General features: G+C 49.8%; 1 protein-coding gene across 1 annotated transcript in view; it reads left to right on the forward strand.

The window, feature by feature from the left end:
- The first annotated feature begins 479 nt into the window (after positions 1 to 479).
- The window catches only part of LOC125945770 (uncharacterized), a 121,896-nt gene continuing 98,547 nt past the window's right edge, over positions 480 to 23,828 (forward strand). Inside the window, exon 1 of the mRNA XM_049668061.1 lies at positions 480 to 1,383. Coding sequence (XP_049524018.1) covers positions 791 to 1,383 — 593 coding nt within the window. The 5' untranslated portion in view covers positions 480 to 790. The remainder of the gene's footprint in view (positions 1,384 to 23,828) is intronic.

Genomic DNA, 23,828 nt, shown 5'->3' on the forward strand with positions numbered 1-23,828 from the left:
CCATCGCATCGCGGACACCAGTCTCGTTCACCACAAACACGTCGCCCATCTTCCCGTTCGCCGCAGCCACGTCGCCTTTCTACACCTGTGGCGTTCGACCGCGTTCCTTCGGAAAACTAAGAACTGCAGCCCTCGGAGGTGGTGCTGCATTGACAACTACTGCAGCAAATCCTCTGTCTGTGCCCACAAAGAGAAGTATAATTGACGTCAAAGTAGACGGCGTACCTGTCCAAGCACTCGTCGACACTGGAGCCCACATATCTGTGATGAGTGCTTGCCTACGTAGACGTTTAAAGAAGGTCCTCACCCCAGCAGCTGCACAAGTGCTTCGTGTGGCCGACGGTGGCGTGCTGGTTGTTCTCGGAATGTATACTGTACGTTTAAGTATAGCCGGCCGCCCTACTTCTGTTCTCTTAGCTGTGATCGACAACTGCCCTCACGACCTTATCCTTGGGTTGGACTTTTTATCCAACCATATTATACTCTCATCGACTGCGCAACCGGCGTCCTTCAGTTGGAACTGCCTCAACTCGCCGATGCTCCAAGCACCGCGCCGCCACCGCGCCTGTGCTCGCTTCAAGATGTGCGTCTGTCACCCGAGGCAGTCACTTACGTCGCTTTGACCGCACAGCCACAGGTTCCTGACGGTGAATATGTGCTTCGCCCCATCGTCGACGTGCTTTTGAACCGAAACGTTGCTGTTCCGCATACGCTGATCACGGTTACGAATAATGACGTCGTTCTCCCGCTTCTGAACTTCAGCCTGTGCCCTCAAGTGCTTCCGGCCGGCATGTTCTTGGCCAGCGTTTCTAATACGTCCGAATTTGACATTGAGAGTATGGATGCCGAGAGTGGATTATTAGCACCAGTTGCAGCTCACAGCTATGATTCTTTCATGGATGACTTCGCCAAAATGATTGCAACTGACCTCACCTCTGCTCAGGCCAAGGACCTCCGTCTCCTGCTCGAATCGTACTGCGACATCTTTGATTTTGGCGACCGCCCTTTCGGCCAAACATCTGTTGTTCACCACCGTATAAACACTGGAGACATGAATCCTATTCGTCGGCGTCCCTATCGTGTATCACATGCTGAACGTAGAATAATCCAATCAGAAGTGGACAAAATGCTCCGCAAAGGGGTCATCGAACCATCAGCTAGTCCTTGGGCTTTGCCAGTCGTCCTCGTGAAGAAAAAGGATGGTACCTGGCGTTTTTGCGTCGACTATCGCCATTTAAACAAGATCACGCGAAAGGACGTCTACCCATTACCACGCATCGATGACGCCTTGGACTGCTTGCACGGAGCTACATACTTCTCGTCCATTGATCTTCGATCCGGCTACTGGCAGATTTCTGTTGATGAAATGGACCGCGAGAAGACTGCCTTCATAACACCTGTAGGTTTATATCAGTTCAAAGTAATGCCCTTTGGCCTATGCGACATTTGAACGAATGATGGACTCTCTTTTGAGAGGCTACAAATGGACCACCTGTCTTTGTTATTTTGACGACGTTATTGTTTTTTCTCCCACGTTCAGCAGCCACCTTACGTGACTGGCTGCAATTCTTGCGGTCTTCCGAAAAGCCGGCCTTCAGCTGAACTCTACTAAATGTCAATTCGGGCGCCGTCAGATTACCGTGTTGGGACATCTCGTTACGCAACCGGTGTACAACCAGATCCGGATAAAGTTCGCGCCGTTCGCAGTTTCCCTGTGCCTCGTTCTGCTTCTGACGTGCGCTGTTTCCTCGGCCTGTGTTCTTACTTTCGCCGTTTCGTCAAAAACTTTGCCGACGTTGCTCGCCCTTTGACAGATCTTCTAAAGAAGAACACGACTTTCTCATGGGGCCTGGAGCAGGCTCACGCGTTCGCCGCTCTCATCGGCTTTCTGACCACCCCTCCCATACTTGCCCACATTGATCCATCTGCACCGACCGAAGTCCACACTGACGCCAGTGGCCACGGCATCGGTGCTGTTCTCGCCCAGCAGCAGAATGGTACCGAGTGCGTAATAGCTTACGCCAGCCGCCTGCTCTCACCTTCTGAGAGGAATTACTCCATCACCGAGCGTGAGTGCTTGGCTTTAGTGTGGGCTGCCGCCAAGTTCCGGCCATATTTGTACGGCCGCACGTTTTCGGTCATTACAGAACACCATGCCCTCTGCTGGCTGTCTTCCCTCCTGGACCCGACAGGACGGCTGGGTCGCTGGGCTTTGCGGCTGCAGGAATTTTCTTTTATTGTCATGTACAAGTCTGGACGTCTGCACAAGGACGCTGACTGCCTCTCTCGTCATCCCGTGGATCCTCCTGATCCTGTTGCACATGATCCGGAGACGTGCGTGTTGGCTTTCACTGACATGTGCGACATGCGCGCTGAACAACATCGCGACGAGTCCTTGCAGGCCATCATCGCCACGGAGTGCAATCTGGCAGCACCGACGACCCGTGCCGCGTGTTCGTGCTGCACGACGGCTGCATTGCGTTCGAGCGTCGTCGTATTCGTCCACAGCTGGCGCGTTTGTACGCTCGTGCTCTGCGAGGTGAAGAGGTTTTGCGTGCTATGAGAGCGAGAGAGAGAGCGATGCATTCACGGAGCGGGTCTCCTTGAACGCGATGTCGGCATTGGAACGCGGTGTCGGTGTTGCAAGCTGCGCTCTGCAACGCGCAGGGTCGGCCGTAAATCCGAGACGCACGAAAAGAAATTATCATCTACATGAGTGATAAGATGAAAAGTTCGCGTGCACTTCCGGGAAAAGCTGGGCTACGATCACACAGCTTCGCTGTTTCAAGCGTTGCGCGGCTGAATGCAAGGATTTATTTAGCAATATGTGTGATATTATCGAACCGGGATACAATTTTTGTGGATGATTGTGTACCGTGTGCAAGGGCATCTAATGAGTCATTGTTTTTAATGGCGGCCGACTTGAAGCGAGTATAAAAATGGTGTGTCACTAATAGCATGTTCCTAAACATAAATAATTATGCAGACATTAGCTTCACTACAAAAATGTAAAAAAATGAGATATAAGTATTTGTTAAGTGGCCAGTTGAAATAAAAAAATAATTCACCAGTGAAATATTTAGGTCTCATGATGTCAGATCGAGGATGGCTCTTGGTCATAACATGTTAATACCGTACTTAGAAATGCAGGGAATGTCCTTCACTTCTGGCAACAAAGTTTAAAACACATAAGTATTAACGTAAAAGAGTAGCGTAAAAAACAAGTTTTACCAATGTTGGTGTAGGCATGCCCTGTGTTGAATGCGGTTTCTGATGTGCATATCAATGCAGAATTGGGTGAACGTTAAAGAAACCCACGTGTACTAAATTAATCTGGAGTTCACCACCCCAGCGTGCCTCATAATCAGATCGTGGTTTTGGCACGTAAAGCCCAACAATAAATTTTTTTGCATAATAATGCTCTAGAAAAAGTCCAATCCGTCGCGACACTGTTCGACCTGGGGATATACAACCGCTTTCTAAGTGTAAGAGGAAAAAATAACGACTGGATCCTTTTGCTTTAACAGGGAAGCAGGTTACGTCTTAAGCTGCTTTATTCAATCTTTCATAATCATATTAACACGTATACATGTTTATCTTTCACCGGTTACCGCTTTTCACCGGCTAACAAACGTTAAACGTAATCGCTAGGCACAGGACGCGCCTGCATGTATCGGAAGTCTCTCGAACGTTATCGATGCTTCTATCCGTTGTCTCTTGTCACCGACGCTCATGTAATCTGATTGTATGAGCGATGCGAATTATCTAGAACTTTTTGGAAGGCACGCGGGTACCAAGGATTATTCTGGCACCTTCGATGACTCATGTATAAAACCCGACGCGTTTCGCCGCTGATCAGATTTCGACGTTCGCCGTCTATGTTCGCCGCTTCTGTTGTGCTTCGAGTGTAGCTTGCTTTTGTGGGCCTGCAAGGGTTCGCCGTCAACGCGCCACGTCCACAGCTTGGCGAGCGGCCACGTGACATCGCCGACTACCTCGCCAGAGCCCAGTGACAACCACGACGACCCTCAGGCTCGCCGTCACCTGGCCGCTACATCTCGACGCTTCGCCGGCTGTATGCCGGCCCAACCCGGGGCCGATCTCCCAGCCCTTACCCGGGAAACTAAAGGCAGCAACCGATGGAGGTGCGATTGCTGTACGACGCAATGCTGAAGATACTCCACCACCGACGAATCATCATGACGAGGTATCAGCATAGCGCCTGGCAAGAGCCTTGACGACAACACTTCGCCGCCGAAAGTAGACCTACCAACGCGACGTAGCAGCAGTGGAGCAAGCCGACGCAGCCGTGATCCGACGCCACGACTTAACCATAACGCCAGACGATGGTCTACCGATCTAGACGTGCGATTCGATGGTCATAATGTCACCGCTCTGGTCGACACAGGAGCAGACTATTCCCTCTGTAGTGGCGAGTTCGCCGCGAAGTTGAAGAAGGTGAAAATGGCCTGGCAAGGACCCGATATCCGGACAGCGGGAGGACACCTAATAACGCCGGCTGGAATCTGCACAGCGCGAGTCACGGTAAACAACCACACTTATCCGGCGAGCTTCTTAATCCCGCAGCACGGCTCCAGGGATGTTATCCTAGGCATGGACTTTCTAAACCAACATGGTGCAGGCATCGACTTAAGGTCCAAGTCGATAACGCTTTCAACGCACAATGCGATACCACCGGATACAAACATCAGTTACCATGCCTTGAATGTGCTAGAAGAACAAGTCACCGTTCCGCCTCGCTCCAGCGTAAGGATTTTCGTCGGTACCGAAGTGCATGCAGACATGGAGGGCGTCATCGAGGGCGATCATCACTTACTGCACGACCGTGAAATTTGCGTTGCCAGAGGCATAGCTGAGCTACGTGAAGGGAAAGCAAGAGTGATGCTCACGAACTTCAGCCACGAATACAAGCACATTAACAAAGGCACAACGGTCGCCTACATCGACGAAGTAGTACAAGCCAGCAGTGCTTTCGCCTTCACGGATTCTAGTGCACCTGCTACGACGACTGTAGTACCTGAACCAACTTTCGACGTCAATCAGAACCTTCCCAATCATAAGAAAGAACAGCTAAAAGCTCTGCTCCTGCAATACAAGGACTGCTTCTCGTCGTCGTCAAAAGTTCGACAAACCCCTGTCGCTAAGCAGCGCATCATAACCGACGAATATATCCGCCCACTCCGTCAGAGCCCGTACCGAGTTTCGGCGCGCGAACGTGAGGCCATAAGGCAACAAGTTGACGAAATGCTACGGGACGACATCATCTAGCCGTCCAAGAGTCCGAGGGCGTCCCCCTGGTGTTAGTAAAGAAGAAGGATTTAATTAACGCCAAGTTTCTGCGTCGATTATCGTCACCTCAATAAAATCACGAAGAAGGACGTATACCCTCTCCCACGTATTGACGACGCCTCGGATCGACACTACAACGCAAAGTTTTTCGTCAATGGACCTCAAAACCGGCTACTGGCAAGTCGACGAGAGGGACCGGGAGAAGACTGCCTTTTTAACACCAGACGGACTGTTCGAGTTCAAAGTCATGCCGTTTGGTCTTTGCTCGGCACCTGTGACTTTCCAACGCATCATGGATAATGTACTGGCAGGCTTGAAGGGGCAGACTTGCCTCGGTCTATTTGGACGACGTCGTTGTGTTTTCCTCAAGCTTCGACGAACACCTCCGGCGCCTTCAAACAGTTCTTCAAGTAATCAAGACCTCCAGACTCACGTTAAAGCCAGAAAAGTGCCGCTTTGCATACGAGGAGCTCTTGTTTTTGGGCCACGTCATCAACAAGTCTGGAGTGTGCCCTGACCCACAGAAAACTGCGGCCATCGCTGACTTTCCTCCGCCCACCGACAAGAAGGCAGTCCGTAGATTCCTTGGACTGCGCGCCTATTACAGGCGCGTCCTTAACGATTTTTCACGGATTGCTGAGCCACTGACGTACCTCACGAAGGTCGACGTGGAGTTCGAGTGGGAGACGCTGCAAGTCGAAGCACTTGAAGAACTGAAGCGACGCCTGCAATCGCCGCCAATACTTGCACATTTCTACGAAACGCCGATACCGAAGTGCACACCGATGCAACCAGCGTATATAGGACTCAGCGCCGTGCTTGTGGAGAGGACTGATGGACTAGAAAGGGTTGTTAGTTACACTAGCTGGTCGCTCTCGAAGGCGGAAACAAATTATTCCACAACCGAAAAGGAGTGCCTCGCCATCATCTGGGCTACTTCAAAGTTTCGCCCTACCTCTAAGGCAGGCCCTTCAAAGTTGTGAGCGACCATCACGCCTTGTGTTGGCTAGCTGACTTGAAGGATCCTTCAGGTTACCTCGCACGATGGAGTCTGAGACTTCAAGCATTCGACATCACCGTCGTTTACAAGTCAGGGCGAAAGCACTCTAACGCCGACTGCTTGTCTCGTGCCCCCGTCGAACCACCGCCACAGGACGACCAGGATGATGACACTTTGTCGAGACCCATCAGTCCTTGTCTACTTGTCTCGCGCCCCCGTCGAACCGCCGCCACAGGATGACCAGGATGATGACACTTCTTGGGACCCAACAACAGTGAGCTGACCCGGAACTAAGGAGCCTTGTAGACTACCTGGAAGGCAAGACCGTCATTGTGCCCAAGGTGATCAGGCGAGGATTGGCGTCGTTTTTCTTGCAAAACGACATTCTCTTAAAGACGAACTTCTGGCCTCTTCGAACCAACTACCTCCTCGTGGTACACTCAGCATTGCGTCCAGAGGTTCTGCAATCTCTCTATGCCGACCCAACGGCTGGACACCTCGGTTTTTCCCGCACGCTCACGAGGATACAAGAAAAATACTACTGGCCTCGCCTCTCAGCCGACGTCGCCCATTACGTAAGGACATGCCGAGACTGTCAGCGAGGCAAAACACCGCCGTCAAGGCCAGCCGGACTTCTACAGCCGATCGAGCTACCTCGCCGACCGTTCCAGCTGATCGGGATGGACTTACTTGGGCCTTTTCCGACGTCGACGTCCGGGAATAAATGGATCGTCGTAGCTACGGACTACCTCACCCGCTAGGCCAAAGCAAAAGCCTTGCCCAAAGGCAGCGCCACTGAGATAGCCCGATTCTTCGTTGAGAACACCCTCCTGCGTCATGGTGCCGCAGAAGTCCATCACCGACAGAGGTACGGCCTTTACGGCAGAACTAACTCAAGCCATCCTGCGATACAGCCACACAAGTCATCGCCGGACCACCGCCTACCACCCGCAAACGAATGGCCTCACCGAGCGCCTAATAAAGACCATCGCCGACATGCTGGCAATGTGCGTCGACGTCGAACACAAGACGTGGGATGCCATCCTTCCGCACGTGACCTTCGCATACAACACGGCCGTGCAAGAAACGAAGCACGTGGCGCCGTTCAACCTGGTCTACGGAAGGAACCCGGCAACGACGCTTGATGCCATGCTACCGGACGTCACCGACGAAGATAATCTCGACGTTGCCAGCTATTTGCAGCATGCCGAAGAAGGTCGACAGCTCGCCCGCCTGTGCATCAAGAACCAGCAGAGGACCGACAGCCGACACTACAATCTTCGACGATGCTACGTCGCGTACCAGCCCGGCGACCTTGTTTGGGTGTGGACTCCGATACGCCGACGAGGACTTAACGAGAAACTGTTACGTCGCTATTTCGGACTATACAAGGTAATCCGACGTATTGGCGCACTGGACTGAGGTCGTGCCAGACGGCATTTCGCAATCACAGCGGCGCCGGGCACGACCTGAAGTCATCCACGTGGTGCGTCTTAAGCCTTTCTACGCCCGCTAAAGAATTTTGGTACTTTGTTACTTTGTTATTGTTTGTTGTTTTTTTCTCTCTCTCTGTACGCGTGGTTTTGTTTTCGCTTTCTTGTTTGTAACATCGGGACGATGCTTTTTAAGGGGAGGGTATTGACACGTATACATGTTTATCTCTCACCGGTGACAGCTTTTCACCGTCCAACAAATGTTAAACGTTGTCGCTAGGCGCAGGACGCGCCTGCATGTATCGGAAGTTTCTCGAACGTTATCGATGCTTCTACCCGTTGTCTCTTGTGACCGATGCTCATGTAATCTGATTGTATGAGCGACGCGAAGTATCTAGAACTTTCTGGAAGACATGCGGGTACCAGGGATTATTCTGGGGCCTTCAATGCCTCATGTATAAAAGCCGACGCGTTTCGCCGCTGATCAGATTTGGACGATCGCCGACTGTATTCGCCGCTTTCGTTGTGCTTCGAGTGTAGCTGGCTTTTGTGGGCACATGTTCGGCCAATAAAGAATCAGTTTCGTCATGCACAGTTTTACGACTGTTCACTTCAGCGTCATTACTACGTGATGGTATGGGAATCTACTGATCTGACTATCTGAAATAGAGCACTGCACGGGCCGGTTTTTCAAGTCCGGGCCTGACCCGAGCCCGAAGTACCATACTTTGGCCGGCCCGGTTCTGTTCGACCCATTAGGCTTTTTGCCTATACGAAGCGAGCTCGAGTTCTCAATTATTGTGAAGATACTGTCATGTGATCAACGGCCGCCGGGCGGTCTTCAAGCTGCATCAAAGCAGGTTTTTGCCCTGCATCCCTTCTTGCTGGTTACCTGATAATTTAACTGCGAGAGATAAACATTTCATTACTAGCCGAACACGCACAGATTATTGTGTGAATATTTGGTATGAAAACAAACCATACAATCGACAGTTAAGGAAATGGGGAGGGATCAGACTAACAACCACCGGGAGTGGCAGAACCCCGGCTTACATTTAGGGATGAAGTTGTAGAAAAGCACATCGATTGATCACCGTGCTCGTGCTTTAAAGAGTGTGGCAACATAATATTGCGAAGGCATAGGTGAACGCTACCGTACCCGCCGCGGCCCACCATTTAATCTCACTTTTGAATCTCATATAGTCATTCGGATACAGTGATGGAACTCGAGCCAATAATTTTGGCGCGAATGTAAATTTAGATACGCTGGTTACTGGCTTTCAGGAATACGATTATACACGGCCACTAGAAGCTTTTTTTTTTCATTAGGCAGAAATTGTTGAGCCACAATGGCTAACGCTCATCATATTTTCACACGGAACATGTCATTTTTATTGCTTTATTCGGCTTCATTATAATTATGTCAATTGTTTAATCGACAATTTAGGCATCCTTGTTTAGAAATATATGCAAATTTAGACTTTGTCTAATTGTGTTTGAGTACAGTGCATCTACAACGTAGGCTTTCCTTGTTTTTGTTTTCCGCCCCGATTAAAGTACGATCTGCTTGCTTATTCACGTAAATTCGCAGACAACGCGTCTAGTGCTACACAAACATATACAAGGCTGCGAACACGAGGGTCGAGCCACTTAACGAGTGCAAATAGCATTGAAAATAAAAATTTACTGAGGCAATAAAATGCTCTGCATTTCTATTTTGTTTTTCATATTCCCCTCCCCAATGTTGAGAAATTTTGCAGCATCCGCGTAGACTTAAAGCATTTGTCTAAGAACAATATACACTTGAAAGTCTCAGTTTAATTAGTTGGGCTAATTGTTAATTCACCTACGGCAGAATATTCAACTCGCTTGAAAATATAACGAAGAAAATTAATGGAAACGAGTAGGAAGTTGCCCTGTGCCTTAAGATACAAAAAAGTTGCAAATGAATTTTCAGAATTTATTTGTTACAATTTTCTCGAGGTACTCTAAGTAATTCTTGAAAACTTATTTAATTTTTGTTTTTCCTTTAAAATGATCGCACCGAAAATCTAGATATTTTGTGCAGCAACAAAATATTGCAGCCGACTCTGCCTCTAGGCACGTCTTCCGCTTTTGAAAAATGTAACGAGCTCTATCGAAACTCATCTCATTGATTCCCGTTAAGGATAGCTCGGATACCTGAAACAGTCTAATGAATGTTTTTGCAGCGAGTCTCACACCAATCCAATAGTTTTCCATTTCTTTAGCGCGACTGCAATGCATATATATTTATAACTCTTTGTCAGGTTGATTCGAATCTGTGATGCCTAGCAACTCTTGAAGTGTGCCTTTCGCCGCTATTCCCACCCATCCAAATGTGTTTCCCCTTGTCGATTGGCGGCGCCGCTGTCGAAATCATACCGCTACCTCCATCAAACTTCGGGTCGTCCGTCACTTGCCTGAGCACGATGACCTCTAGGAATTCGAGGTGTTAATAGGCTGGGAACAATGTGGACATGAGTTCGTTGGTGTCGCGAATATGAAAGAATTCCTGCAGAACCCATGTTAAGATGACTATCGAAGTTAATGCGATCATTCACACAATCTAGCGATATAAAAGCGACACACCGTGTTAGCTAAGACACCTTTATTTAGAATCCGTAGTGTTTCCCCTGATGTTTCAAGTGATTCGGCTATATGCTGCCATGCACTGTCCCCCTGATTGACCCGCTTTGTTGTGACCATCGCTCGCCAATGTTACCTCACGATGGTAGAACAAGAACAGCAGGCCTACGGTGCATGCAGTGACGATGAAGGAATTACGAGGTAGGAATGATGTCGATAGAACGACGAAGGCATACAAGGACGACGGCATGACGACGATGAGATGATTCTGAAGTGATGGCGATAAATAATTGCGACGGAATACAATGCCATGACGCCGGTGTTCTAATCTCGATTGATTGACAATAATTGTACAATACTAGCGTAATGAAATAGAAATTATGCGGATGGAATCTGAGGTGGTATGACGACCAAAGCATTTAGTAATTTTAGCCAACCAGACACGCTTCTGAATCACATACCAGCCTTCTCCCTTTCTTTTCTCCTATTCCTTCCCAAGACGCTTTACAAACATACCCTCGGCCGTTGAGCTCAGTACGCAGGTGCTCTAGCTCATTAGGCCACGATCACACGTTTACAAACGTATCTTGCCAACAAGTATATTATTCAAGCTCGAACTTAGGGGGAACGTTGACCTTGGGGGTTCCTATCGAAATACATGAGAAATCAGCAGTAGTTTCTCAGAGCAACCGATGCACCAAATCTGATGAGTTATGTTGAATTTAGAAAAAAAAGGTAAAATATAGTGATTGCAGAAAGGGATATTTTATTATAGGCTGTCTACTCTTTTTACGTAAAATTTTAAAGAATTGCCAAATTTCGAAAAAGAAAACTTGACTTATAGAGCTATGTACCTCAGCAGCCAAAAATTATATCGGAATTCTGTAAATTGCACCTAATAATACATCCAAAGCGGATAGCAATCATATATCATACACCATCCTGAAATATACCACTATGTTGTGAATGTTGCATTTGCAAAACCCTTCCAAACATTACAACAAATTCACGAAAGTTTTAAGGCATAGCAAAAAAAAATTGTTCGCTTTTGATGCTCCAACGGGTGCAGCTTATAGAAATGTCATATTTGTTTTTAATGGCTGAGTTGCGGATTTGGAAACTTCATGCTTCTATTTTTTTTCAAATTTACGAACATCCTGCGATTCTTTGAAAACATTACACTATATAAACGAAAATTCTATTTGCTGCAGTCTCTGCACTTTAACTTTCCCTCGTAATGCAAAACACTTCATTCAAATCGGTTCAGCGGTTTTCTCATAAAAGCATTCCTGCATTTTACGTGTATTTGAGAGTCCGGCATCGAAGATAGGCCCGAGCTAAAGCTTCCTCTTAAACAATGGATCACGCCAGTTCTATAGGAAACCCATGAAACAGAACCCTGACGTATATGCAAGACCGTGGCCACAGTGGTGCAGAAATAAAAAGTCTGCTCACGGAAAACAAATATATATTAAACGGAAGCTTCGCGGGAGCCTTTATCTCGGCCAGAAATCTCTCCAGAATGTGGACGAGCTTTCTGGCCAGGTGTCTAGCAAAACCGTCGATTCATTGTCAGTATAGAGCAAGTAGCTGGCCGTCTTCGAGATAACGCTGATACACAAGTGCGCTCCTTTCCAAGCATCGAGGTGAAGCGACAGCTTCAGGGTGTGTTTCTTTTTATTGCGCTTTCTTTAGTTGTGCGTCATAGCATACGTCATAGCGGGAACTTCAAATTCTTTAAGGTCGATACGCCACGTGGTGGCGCAAAAAGGAAACTGTACGAAATGTCCCTAATTCCTGGTATTGAAACGCCTCACTGGTGTAGTAGCTACGCACAGTGAATACTGGCCTTCATGTATCATTTCAAGAAGTTCCAAGCTCGTCGAATGTACATTTGCCAGTGGCATTTATTTTGCGAACAAGACAAATAATTGTAAATGTTAAACAATGCTAAGCATGCCGTGTGCTTAGACCTGTGACAAATTTGTCCCACTACACTTTGAATTCTTACATACGTAGATACTGCACGAGCGTGTAGCATAAACAGATGAAAATCGGAAATAAAAGCTACAGCATGAAAAACAGTTTCAGAACAATGAAACCAAAATAAAAAGTAATGAACACACCGTGTACTTAGGAAAAATGAAATGTTAATCGCAGCCAAGTGATTGTTGAAAGAAAAAATACTCATCACAACATGTTGGGTCTAGCTTTCTTATAGAACATGATAATGTGCGCAAAACAGCTATGAACACAAATAAGCAGCAAGTTGCACAAATATTTAGTCAATTCAGTAAGCTGTGTTGAGTAATACGTCGACTAACTTATCGACGAATGATACCGAGATCCTATTTGGAACACGTACACTTCATACATACCTGACTCGACCATCCAGATTACACGTTGCACCACGGCAGCCATAGCCAAGGAGTCCCCTCCGTTATGTGGTCACAGCCTCGCCACTACAAAATAAGTTGTGTTAACTTATAGCAGTAGCCCATTAAAGCTGTCACATGGTGAACACATGCGAGGAGCACCTAAAATTAGTCACGAAAACAATGTTTGCACTAGTGCAGGGTGGCAACAGTGCACATGATAATAGGGCCCCTTCCTCTCAGTACAATTTTGAACACACGCAGGAGCAACACATCACAAACAAATGTATCTTTACATAACAATTCATTTCTTTTTTCTTTCATAAGCAACTTTCCCGTCATGTTTAGTTGCGTATAAGTTATGTCAACACACCTTGTCTTAAAAAGTAAGCTGTACTAGTAGCAAGCTGTGATTTTTTTCTCATAAACTGCTCGTAAACCGAAAACCTCATAAGCAGAGATTATTTACGACGTCGAAGCATTTATAAGCGAGGAAACGGGATTGCAGTAAGAATCGGTGAAAAATCACATGGGTCGCTATTATGCAACTTCAGCAGAAAAGGGGGAGCTCACGCACAGGCGCATATGATCACGATTATTTCCGAACGTCATATTTCTCATCGGAAGACGACGCTTATCAAGATTTTCAATTTCGCATTGAGGCAATAAACTCGCATAACTAAATTCTGCCAACCGGCACTCAGCAAGCATCAACACAGTATTACTGTTGTCGTGGGAGTACCATTTCCTACGTTCACGCATTCTGTGCACACATGGGGAGCACGCACAATACGCGTGTAGTTAGCAAGCACGATTACTTACCTTTCAAACGGTACGACGCGGTCGAAAAGCGCTCTCCAATTTGCCGGTGCTGCATCGACGATGTTAGTCCCAGCCAGCGCCTCCTCTATTTTTCTAAAAATAAAGGACGCGCTGTCGCAGCATACATGCCACTGCGTAGTGGACGAGCTCAGCCACGCTAATAATTCGCATGCTTTCTTTGCGACATGCACCCAACTTTCCACAACCATGACACAAAGGCAACGCACTACCCGGCACGAAAATCGTTGGTCCACATTTGCCTGGCGCGCCACGCATAAGGCGAGTTTGCAGCAAGACACAAGCTATCTTCTCGCACTATTATTGAAGCTAACTACGTCACATTTCATCACCGAAAACACAAAAATACACGATCAAACAGATCGTAGCAGCAGCGAAGCACCTCGCACATCCAACAAGCACGTTGTAGACGGAGGAATGACAACGGCGCCACCTGCACACTAGTGAGGCTGTGGTGGCCTCCGTGATATATGAATATTAACTAGCCGTTTTGCGCCCAACTATGTTGCGAGACAAAAAGGTTTAGCGTAGAAATAAATTCTGTAATGTATTTTCGAGGTTCTTAAACGTGCATCCAATGCACTGTACGAGCGTTTTTACTTTCTGCCTAAAAGCGGCCGTCACGTCCTCGAGCCCAGTGGTAGGGTGGCTAGCGTCGCAACGCCGTAGCCACGGGACTAGTGAGGCTGTGGTGGCCTCCGTGATATATGAATATTAACTAGCCGTTTTGCGCCCAACTATGTTGCGAGACAAAAAGGTTTAGCGTAGAAATAAATTCTGTAATGTATTTTCGAGGTTCTTAAACGTGCATCCAATGCACTGTACGAGCGTTTTTACTTTCTGCCTAAAAGCGGCCGTCACGTCCTCGAGCCCAGTGGTAGGGTGGCTAGTGTCGCAACGCCGTAGCCACGGGACTACGTTAAAACCCTGTAATTAAACCGTTCAAAATTCTGCATCTTTATATTGTTACGTGTGGAAGGACACAGACGAAAGAGGCTATTTACAGGCTATTTACACTGGAGCCAGACAGCCAGGCCCACACTCGCTCGCACCAAGAGCACAGACACACTTCATCGTCTTTCTCGCGGCGGCTCGTCCCTTGAACATCTTTCGATGATATCGTAATACTACCCCCCCCCCCCCCGGCGGCAAAAGCGCCGTCACGGAGCTGTTAAATATCCAATGCGCTTGGAGAGTTGTAGGGTTTGAGTCGGGCGACGTGGACAATATCACTGGTGGTCACAGCGGAGGACGTAGTGGGCTTGGCGAGAACGATTTCGTAGGTGACATCGGTCACTTGGCGGAGTACGCGATATGGGCCGGTGAAACAGGAGAGCAGTTTTTCACAAAGGCCAACTTTACGCGATGGTGGCCAAAGCAACACGAGGGTTCCGGGCGCAAAATGCACATCACGGTGACGGAGGTCGTAGCGTTGTTTTTGTTTTTCTTGAGATACTTGCAGACGAGCACGCACAAGTTGGCGAGCATGGTCAGCACGGGCGATTGCATCACGGGCATAATCGCTAGTGGAAGCTGTGGTGGACGGAAGCACAGTGTCTAGTGGTAGCGTCGGTTCTCGGCCATACAAGAGGTAAAACGGGGAAAAGCCAGCAGTTTCGAGACGGGAAGAGTTGTACGCAAAGGTAATGTAAGGTAGAGCCAGGTCCCAGTCACGGTGGTCGGTTGAAACGTACTTCGATAGCATGTCTGTAAGCGTGCGGTTCAGACGCTCAGCGAAGCCGTTCGTTTGTTGGTGGTAGGAGGTGGTAATTTCATGCTGTATTGAGCAGGCACGCATGATGTCGTCAATGACTTTGGACAAGAACGTACGGCCACGGTCGGTGAGCATTTGACGGGGAGCACCATGCATCAAAATGATATCCTGGAGGAGGAATTCCGCGACGTCAGTAGCGCAACTGGTCGGAAGAGCGCGTGTTACGGCGTAACGGGTCGCATAGTCCACAGCGACGGCAACCCACTTGTTTCCTGATGTAGATTCCGGAAAGGGGCCGAGAAGGTCTAAGCCAACACGATGGAAGGGCTCGGCCGGGATGTCGAGCGGGTGCAGGTAACCAGCGGGGAGCTGGGAATGCTTCTTGCGTCGTTGGCAAAGTTCACAAGCGGCAACGTAACGCCGTACGGAATGGGCAAGGCCCGGTCAGAAAAAGCGGCGACGTACTCGGTCATAGGTTCGAGATACGCCGAGGTGACCTGCCGTTGGTGCGTCGTGAAGCTCTTCTAGAACGGTTGAGCGGAGGTGTTTAGGTACTACAAGTAGGAACTCAGAGCCGTCCGGATGAAGGTTACGACGGTACAGAGTACCGTCGCGAAGGACGAAGAGGCGTAGAGTAGCATCGGCCGGAGAGTGTTCCAAACGGTCGATGAGTGCTCTGATGTAGGCATCACGACGTTGCTCGTCGGCGAAATGAAGGAGCTGGGATACTGAGAAAACGCAAGCAGCATTGTCAGTATTAGCGGTGTCAGAGTCGTCAACAGGGTAACGCGACAAGCTGTCAGCGTCTTGGTGCAGGCGGCCAGACTTGTAGATCACGGAATATGAAAATTCTTGTAGCCTCAAAGCCCATCGACCAAGCCGGCCTGTAGGATCCTTTAGCGATGAGAGCCAGCAGAGGGCATGATGGTCAGTGACTACGGAGAAAGGACGGCCGTAAAGGTAAGGACGGAACTTCGCAACTGCCAAAACAACAGCAAGGCATTCCCTTTCCGTAATGGAATAGTTGCGCTCCGATGGTGATAGGAGGGGGCTTGCGTAAGCAATAACGCGATCCTGGCCACGCTGACACTGGGCTAAGACGGCACCTACACCATGACCACTGGCATCTGTACGCAATTCTGTAGGGGCATCAGGGTCGAAGTGGGCGAGAATGGGTGGTGAGGTGAGAAGAGTGACGAGACGAGAGAAGGCGGTGGCTTCCGAAGTACCCCACGAAAATTGTGCGCCTTTCTTCAGAAGATTAGTGTGGGGTCTAGCAATTGCCGCGAAATCTTGAACAAAACGACGAAAGTAGGAGCATAGCCCTACAAAACTGCGAACGTCTGCGGCTGTCTTCGGAACCGGAAAGTCTCGGACGGCGCGAGTTTTGTCGGTATCAGGCTGCACTCCGGAAGCGTCGACGAGATGGCCCAGAACAGTAATTTTGCGGCGGCCAAAACGACATTTGGACGAGTTGAGTTGCAGCTTCGCCTTTCGAAATACATCAAGTATAGCTGTTAGACGCTCAAGGTGAGAGTCGAACGTTGGCGAGAAAACGATGACGTCGTCGAGGTAACAGAGACACGTGGACCATTTAAAACCTTGGAGCAAGGAGTCCATCATACGCTCAAACGTGGCAGGGGCATTGCATAACCCAAACGGCATTACTTTAAATTGGTATAGGCCATCAGGTGTTATGAAAGCGGTTTTTTCTCTGTCCATATCGTCAACAGCAATCTGCCAGTATCCAGAGCGAAGATCAATAGAAGAGAAATAGCTGGAACCGTGAAGGCAGTCAAGGGCGTCGTCGATACGTGGGAGCGGGTAGACGTCCTTCTTAGTAATTTCGTTCAAATGTCGGTCGTCTACACAGAAGCGCCACGTGCCATCCTTCTTCTTAACCAACACCACCAGGGACGCCCAGGGACTCGAAGAAGGCTCAATGATGTCTTTATCTAGCATTTCGGTCACTTCAGTTTGAATTACTCGGCGTTCCGACGCAGAAACGCGATATGGTCGTCGGTGAATAGGCGTAGCATCGCCAGTAGGAATCCGATGCTTGACCGCGAGCGTCTGGCCCAAATGGCGATCGTCGAAATCGAAAATATCTCGGTAGGCCGATAACACTTTGCAAAGGTCTTCAGCCTGTGTAGAGGACAGGTCCGCCGCAACCATTTTCTTTATGTTGGGATCGGCGCCAGACGTTGGCGCGAGGGACACGCCGAGCTCGGAAGAACCATCAGTTGGTAAAGTTGACACTTGATGGTCGCCGAGGCAATCAACGTTGGCAAGGCAAATACCTTGCGGGAGAATTTGTTTTGCCAACCCAAAGTTCGGCAGGCGAGTGCAGTTATTAGTAATAGTAAGAATACTGTGAGGCACGGTGACGTCATACTGTAAAAAATACTGTAGTGGAATCTCGGGCAGAGGAGTGACGAGGTACTCGCCATCAGGAACAGGTCGGGAACATGCAGGTCGGTTCAATATAGGCTATTGACTTTGCTGGTAGGCGAATAAAGTCGCTGGGGCGTAAGCGGCACTGTGGTTTATTAGGAGGTACTGCGAGAATCGGCAACTCAAGGCGAAGGGTACTGGCAGAGCAGTCAATAAGGGCAGAATGCGCCGAAAGAAAATTGAGTCCGAGACTTAGGTCGTGGGGGCAATGAGCAAGCACGGTGAAGAGGACAGGAGTGTGGCGGCCGGCGATGCTGACACGTGCCGTACACATGCCGACGATACGGACAGTACCGCCATCAGCAACGCGGACGACACGTGCCGACGCTGGGATGAGGAGCTTTCTGAGTCATCGTCGGAAGGCAGCACTCATAATAGAAATATGGGCTCCTGTATCAATCAGCGCAGTGACAGGATAGCCGTCAACGTCAACGTCAAGAAGGTTTTGATTCGTAGGCAACGTGAGCAGAGGATTTGAGGGCAGGGTCGACAACGCAGCTTCACCTCCAGAAGCTGCAGTGGTTAGTTTTCCGGCTGGATCCGGGAGGTGATGGGCGGCGAAGAAAAGCGGCCGGGTTGGAGCGAATGAGACTGATGGCGTCGAGGTGAGGGCGAGCGGCTACAGCGAAGGTTCGGAGATGGGGCGTCAGCGGCAGCGGGTTCGTGGCGGGTAGCATAGGGAACAGTAGGTCGAAAGCTACGGGATTAAGCGTCGGCGTACGTCCGAGTAGGTGGTGGCCTTCGGTTGTGGCAGTGACGAGCGACGTGGCCGATGCGACAGCAGTGGAAGCAGATCGGCTTGTCATCAGGGGTACGCTATTCGGACGGGTTGCGGTATGGAGCAGAAAAGGACGGCCGGGGACGAGGAGGGCCGCTAGAGAGCTGATGAACGCTGGGTTGAGCCGTTGAACAAACAGAGTTCAAACCCATGTTCTCAAATTCCTGTCTTACGACGGCCTGAATCATCGCAATCGTGGTAGCTGGCGGATCTGGAGGCGTCGCGGAGAAAGCTGGGGAACAGGTGGCCTCGAGCTCGCGGCGAACAATACGGGTCACGTCGTCACAGGTAGTGGCCTGACGCGGTCGACCCTCACATGTCGACGTAGCAGCAGTGTTGGGTAGCCGCGTGATGTGGGGTGTGATACGGCGGCTCTTAGCGTGTTCAAGGCGACGGCATTCTTTTATGATGGCGTCGATAGTCGAGACATTGCCGAAAACAAGCAAATTGAAAGCGTCGTCGGCAATGCCTTTTAGCACATGGGCTACTTTATCTGCTTCAGACATACCATCGTCAGCTTTGCGGCACAGAGCCAAGACGTCGAGTATGTACGAAACGTACGGCTCTGTAGAGGTCTGAACACGAGACGCAAGAGCCTTTCTCGCGGCAACCTTGCGCCCAATAGGGTCGCCGAACAGTTCCCGTAGCTTTTCTTTGAAAGTGTCCCAACTTGTTATCTCGTCGTCATGTGTTTGGTGCCACATGCGCGGGGTGCCGCTGAGATAAAAGATGACATTGGCGAGCATAAGCGTTGGGTCCCACCTGTTATTAGCACTAGCGTGTTCACATAGCTTGATCCAGTCGTCAACGTCCTGTCCCTCCAGGCCAGAGAACACACCAGGGTCGCGATGTTGGGCAACCGTGACGATAGGAGTAGTCGGACGACCCGAAGCCGTTGCAGAGGCGGTCTCGTCACCGGGGGGCATGGTGACAAGCTCGATGTACCGACCACTTCGGAGTTCCGTGGCGAGGACGGGGATCGCTAACCTCCCCCAGAATGTTACGTGTGGAAGGACACAGACGAAAGAGGCTATTTACAGGCTATTTACACTGGAGCCAGACAGCCAGGCCCACACTCGCTCGCACCAAGAGCACAGACACACTTCATCGTCTTTCTCGCGGCGGCTCGTCCCTTGAACATCTTTCGATGATATCGTAATAATATTAAAAGGTCTGTGTGCATTGCCTGTACCTGTCATACCACCTAATACGTTTAGGTTTGTCTTACCAGCAATTGTTTAACTTGGCAGAAAACTGATTTTCATTCCTGCACAATTGGGTGGTCGCATTTCATGCCTATATAAGATCGTGCGCAAGTACACGAAGCATGTAAAAAGAAAAGAAGGTGAACCGTGTCGTTATATGCGAATGTGTGCGTGTTGGTTCTGTCAGTGCTCTATGAATTGCGTGCCAATGAATCTGTTCATGAACAATGTCTGTGTGTAAAATGTTTATGTATGCTTGTTAATGTGACCATGTGTATTATATAAACTGGACAGGGTGACAATGTGCGCGTGTTGTTGATTCTCAAGTGCTCTATGAATTGAATGCGTATGTGTACAGTTGAATACTGCTCTGTGTATATATGACCATTGTGTGAACTCTATTAATTAAGTGTGTTATATTACAATCTCTGAGAATTAATAGAATGTTATATAAAAATGTGTGTCCATAATATTATAAGAACACGTTCACACATGCTTCGAGTGTGGGAAAAATTTTTTGTACATACAATTTTTTAAAAATCTTTTATTGCCTGTAGCCTCCGAGACCATTTCTCAGTGCGTGCGAATCTCGAAGCCTTGTATTGGAGCCCCTAGTAGCTTCAATCCTATTGTTAAGCCTATAGTCGTGTTGCTGGCTTCACTTGCCTGGAGTCGGCCATGTTGGTTTTGGAAAGGGAGTAACAGTTGCTAGAGCACTGCACGGGCCGATTTTTTCGGCCCGGGCCCGGCCCGGACCCGTTTTTACATTGGGCGGCCCGCCCGAGCCTGATCAAAACTTTTATGGCGAGACCCGGGCCCGGCCCGGGCCCGGAAATAATCTACGTCGCCCGCCCGGCCCGGCCCGCCACCCCTTTACCTTAATCCCGAGCCCGGCCCGAGCCCGGCTCGAAACCGGCCCAAACCCGACCCGAGACCGAAAAATACATGTTTTTCAGAGTTGAGAAGCCCGAGAATAACTCGCAGAAAGCCCGAGCCCGGCCCGAGCCCGGCCCGGGCCCGGGTCAAAAAGCACACGCCGTGCCCGAGCCCGGCCCGAGCCCGTGAAAAAACTGCTCTACCCGGCCCGGCCCGGCCCACGGGCCGGGCCGGGCACGGGTTTTCGGGTAAGCCCGAGCCCGTGCAGTGCTCTAACAGTTGCTCCCAGCCATGAGGGAGGAAAGTTCCTCGATTTAGAGATGAACATAGGGGACATCGCCGTTCCTCCTTTAAAGGGGCAAGGATCACTCCTTTTTTTAGAGTGTAGTAATTGCCTTTTGCACAGCAGCATCAATTGCTTCCGCGAGATCAATATTCATAATTGGAGTGTTACGGGCTGTAACACCAGAGTGTCCGAAGTCCCTTTAATATCCTTTAACAACTGTCATTGCATCTCTCCGGGAGCAGCGACGGTGGTCGATTACTTCAAGAATTTGAGTTTCTTGGGCGCGAGCTGAGTGGTTCGAATAGTCTGCTGCTTGTGTTCCCTCGCAGAGGCAGCACTTTTGAGATCATTCCGAGCATTCAATTGATGGTTGACCAATTGAGGATGACCACCACAGGTGTGGCAACGCAAGCTCGACTTACATCCTCCTTCCCTGTGCCCGAATCTCCAAGAATTCTCAAACTAGAGTGAACGTGACGCGAGTGGTTCTAGACGGAACGCAAGAAACCAGACTCAGATTTCGGATGGACATGATGTGCCCACAAACGTTGTCATTACTGACTCAGTCGTAATCCTCTCATTATTTGCAAGGCGATTGCAATGATAAATAGCAATGCCACCTGCTGCGGAGAACTTGTCCAGGGTTTCAGTTGGACTTAAGTGGGAATGTACGCCCCGTACGTGACCCTTGGTGCACACAAGGTGAGGCGAGATAAAAGCACACATTGGGGTGGAAGCGAATGAAGTGCATTTCAGTAGGACTTCAACACAGGTCTGGTCCGGTAGCCGACACGGTACCTCCGCGTCCAAAAGATCGCACGTCAGTGATGGTCCAGGAGGTGGTTGGACATGGTCTTAAGTTCTTTCTGGACAGCTTGTCGGTTCGTGAGCCCCCAGGCGGCACGTCAGCTCAGACCAACATTCGATATGTTTTGGCACTTCCTGGCCGAATGATGGCCTAAGGTTAACAGCGTGGTTTCAATATTGACTGTGCAGTTCTGATTCCTGGCCGAATCATGGCCTAAGATTAACAGCGTGGATCAAATATCGGTTGGACAATTCTGATAGAGATCCAACGCTGGCCCTCTTCGCAAATGCAGTAAACAATATTTGCACTGCCGTTCATCAAGGCCGTAATTAATGGACGGACATTACGGTAGATTTGCCAACATGGGTTACTAAGTTGGGTTTCTTAGAACAACCGAGGACTTGTAGTTTGCCAATTTCTTGTTCTCAATTTTTTATTGTATTTTTGTACGACTTAGTAAGATATACTGACGCTTAAAAAAAGTCAATACGAACCTAATATCTGGGATTGTAGTTGTCTAAACCACAATATTGACACGTATAGATGTTTATCTTTCACCGGTGGCCGCTTTCCACCGGCTAACAAATGTTAAACGTGATCGCTCGGCGCAGGACGAGCCTGTATCGGAAGTTTCTAGAACGTTATCGATGCTTCTTTCCATTGCCTGTTTTCACCGACGCTTATGTTATCTGATTGCATGACTGACACGAATTCTCTAGAACTTTCTGGAAGACACGCGGGCATCAGGGATTAATCTGGAACCTTCGATGACTCAGGTATAAAAGCCGACGCGTTTCGCCGCTGATCAGATTTCGACGATCGCCGACTGTGTTCGCCGCTATCGTTGTGCTTCAAGTGTAACTTGCTTTTGTGGGCACAGGTTCGCCCAATAAAGAATCAGTTTCGTCATTCACAGTTTTACGACTGTTTGCTTCATCGTCACTACTACGTGACATCTGGTGGAGGTGCGGGGTATGTCCTTGTACCGGACCCCCCCCGTCCAGCCGTGAGCCAAGCCCGCACCGTCTAGAAGACGTCGACGCCTACCCCGACCAGCGAGCTAGTCGCAGGCTACTGAACCTGCCGCCGGAGTACGAACCCCTACCTGAGAAGACCAAGAGGACAAAAGTCATGACCTTGGCAGCAGCTACCATGACAGCCCCTGTGCCAACATCTGCGGTCGTGATGCAACAATCCAGGGAGCCGCCGACTTTCCGCGGTTCGCCATGTGAAGACGCCGAAAGCTGGCTGGAGGCATACGACCGGGTCGCTACGTTCAACAAGTGGGACTGCGACGAAAAGCTGCGCCATGTTTACTTCTCTCTTGAAGACGGCGCCAGAACCTGGTTCGAGAATAGGGAACGTTCACTAACAACCTGGGACCTCTTCCGAGCCGCCTTCCTGGACACCTTCACGAGCGTCGTCCGTAAAGAAAGAGCTGCAGCCTTGCTGGAAAACCGTGTACAGCTCCCGAATGAGAGCATCGGTATGTACACTGAAGAAATGACTCGATTGTTCCGGCACGCCGATCCAGCTATGCCCGAAGACAAGAAAGTTCGCTTGCTCATGCGGGGAGTTAAGCAGGAGCTATTCGCCGGACTGGTACAGAATCCACCAACAACAGTCCAAGACTTTCTCTCGGAGGCTACGACGATCGAGAAAGCACTGGACATGCGCAACCGGCAATACAATCGCCGTTCGACGCCACACTACGCCGAAGTCCAAGGACTTTCCGACGACCTACGAGACACCATCAGGGCGATAGTACGCGAAGAGCTGCGGAAGTTGCTACCCTCGTCGCAGCCTCAAGTTGCTTCCATCGCCGATATCGTGCGGGAGGAAATCCAGCAATCGCTAGGACTTCCCGAATCGCCGCAACCCCAGCCGGAAGCGATGACATACGCCGCCGTCGTCCGTCGTCAAGGCCCCCCTCCGCGCTCGCGCCAGGGCCCCGTAACGCCGCAATTCCGTCGCCCAGCGCCGCCGCCGCAGCCAGCACGCCCGCCCGTCGCCCAGCGCAACTACCCGAGAAAAACGGACATTTGGCGCGCCCCCGACCACCGCCCGCTCTGCTATCACTGCGGGGAAGCCGGCCATGTCTACCGCCGATGCCCATACCGCGAGATGGGCCTACGAGGGTTC

This window comes from Dermacentor silvarum, chromosome 5, assembly GCF_013339745.2.
Source record: "Dermacentor silvarum isolate Dsil-2018 chromosome 5, BIME_Dsil_1.4, whole genome shotgun sequence".
NCBI lineage: Eukaryota > Metazoa > Arthropoda > Arachnida > Ixodida > Ixodidae > Dermacentor > Dermacentor silvarum.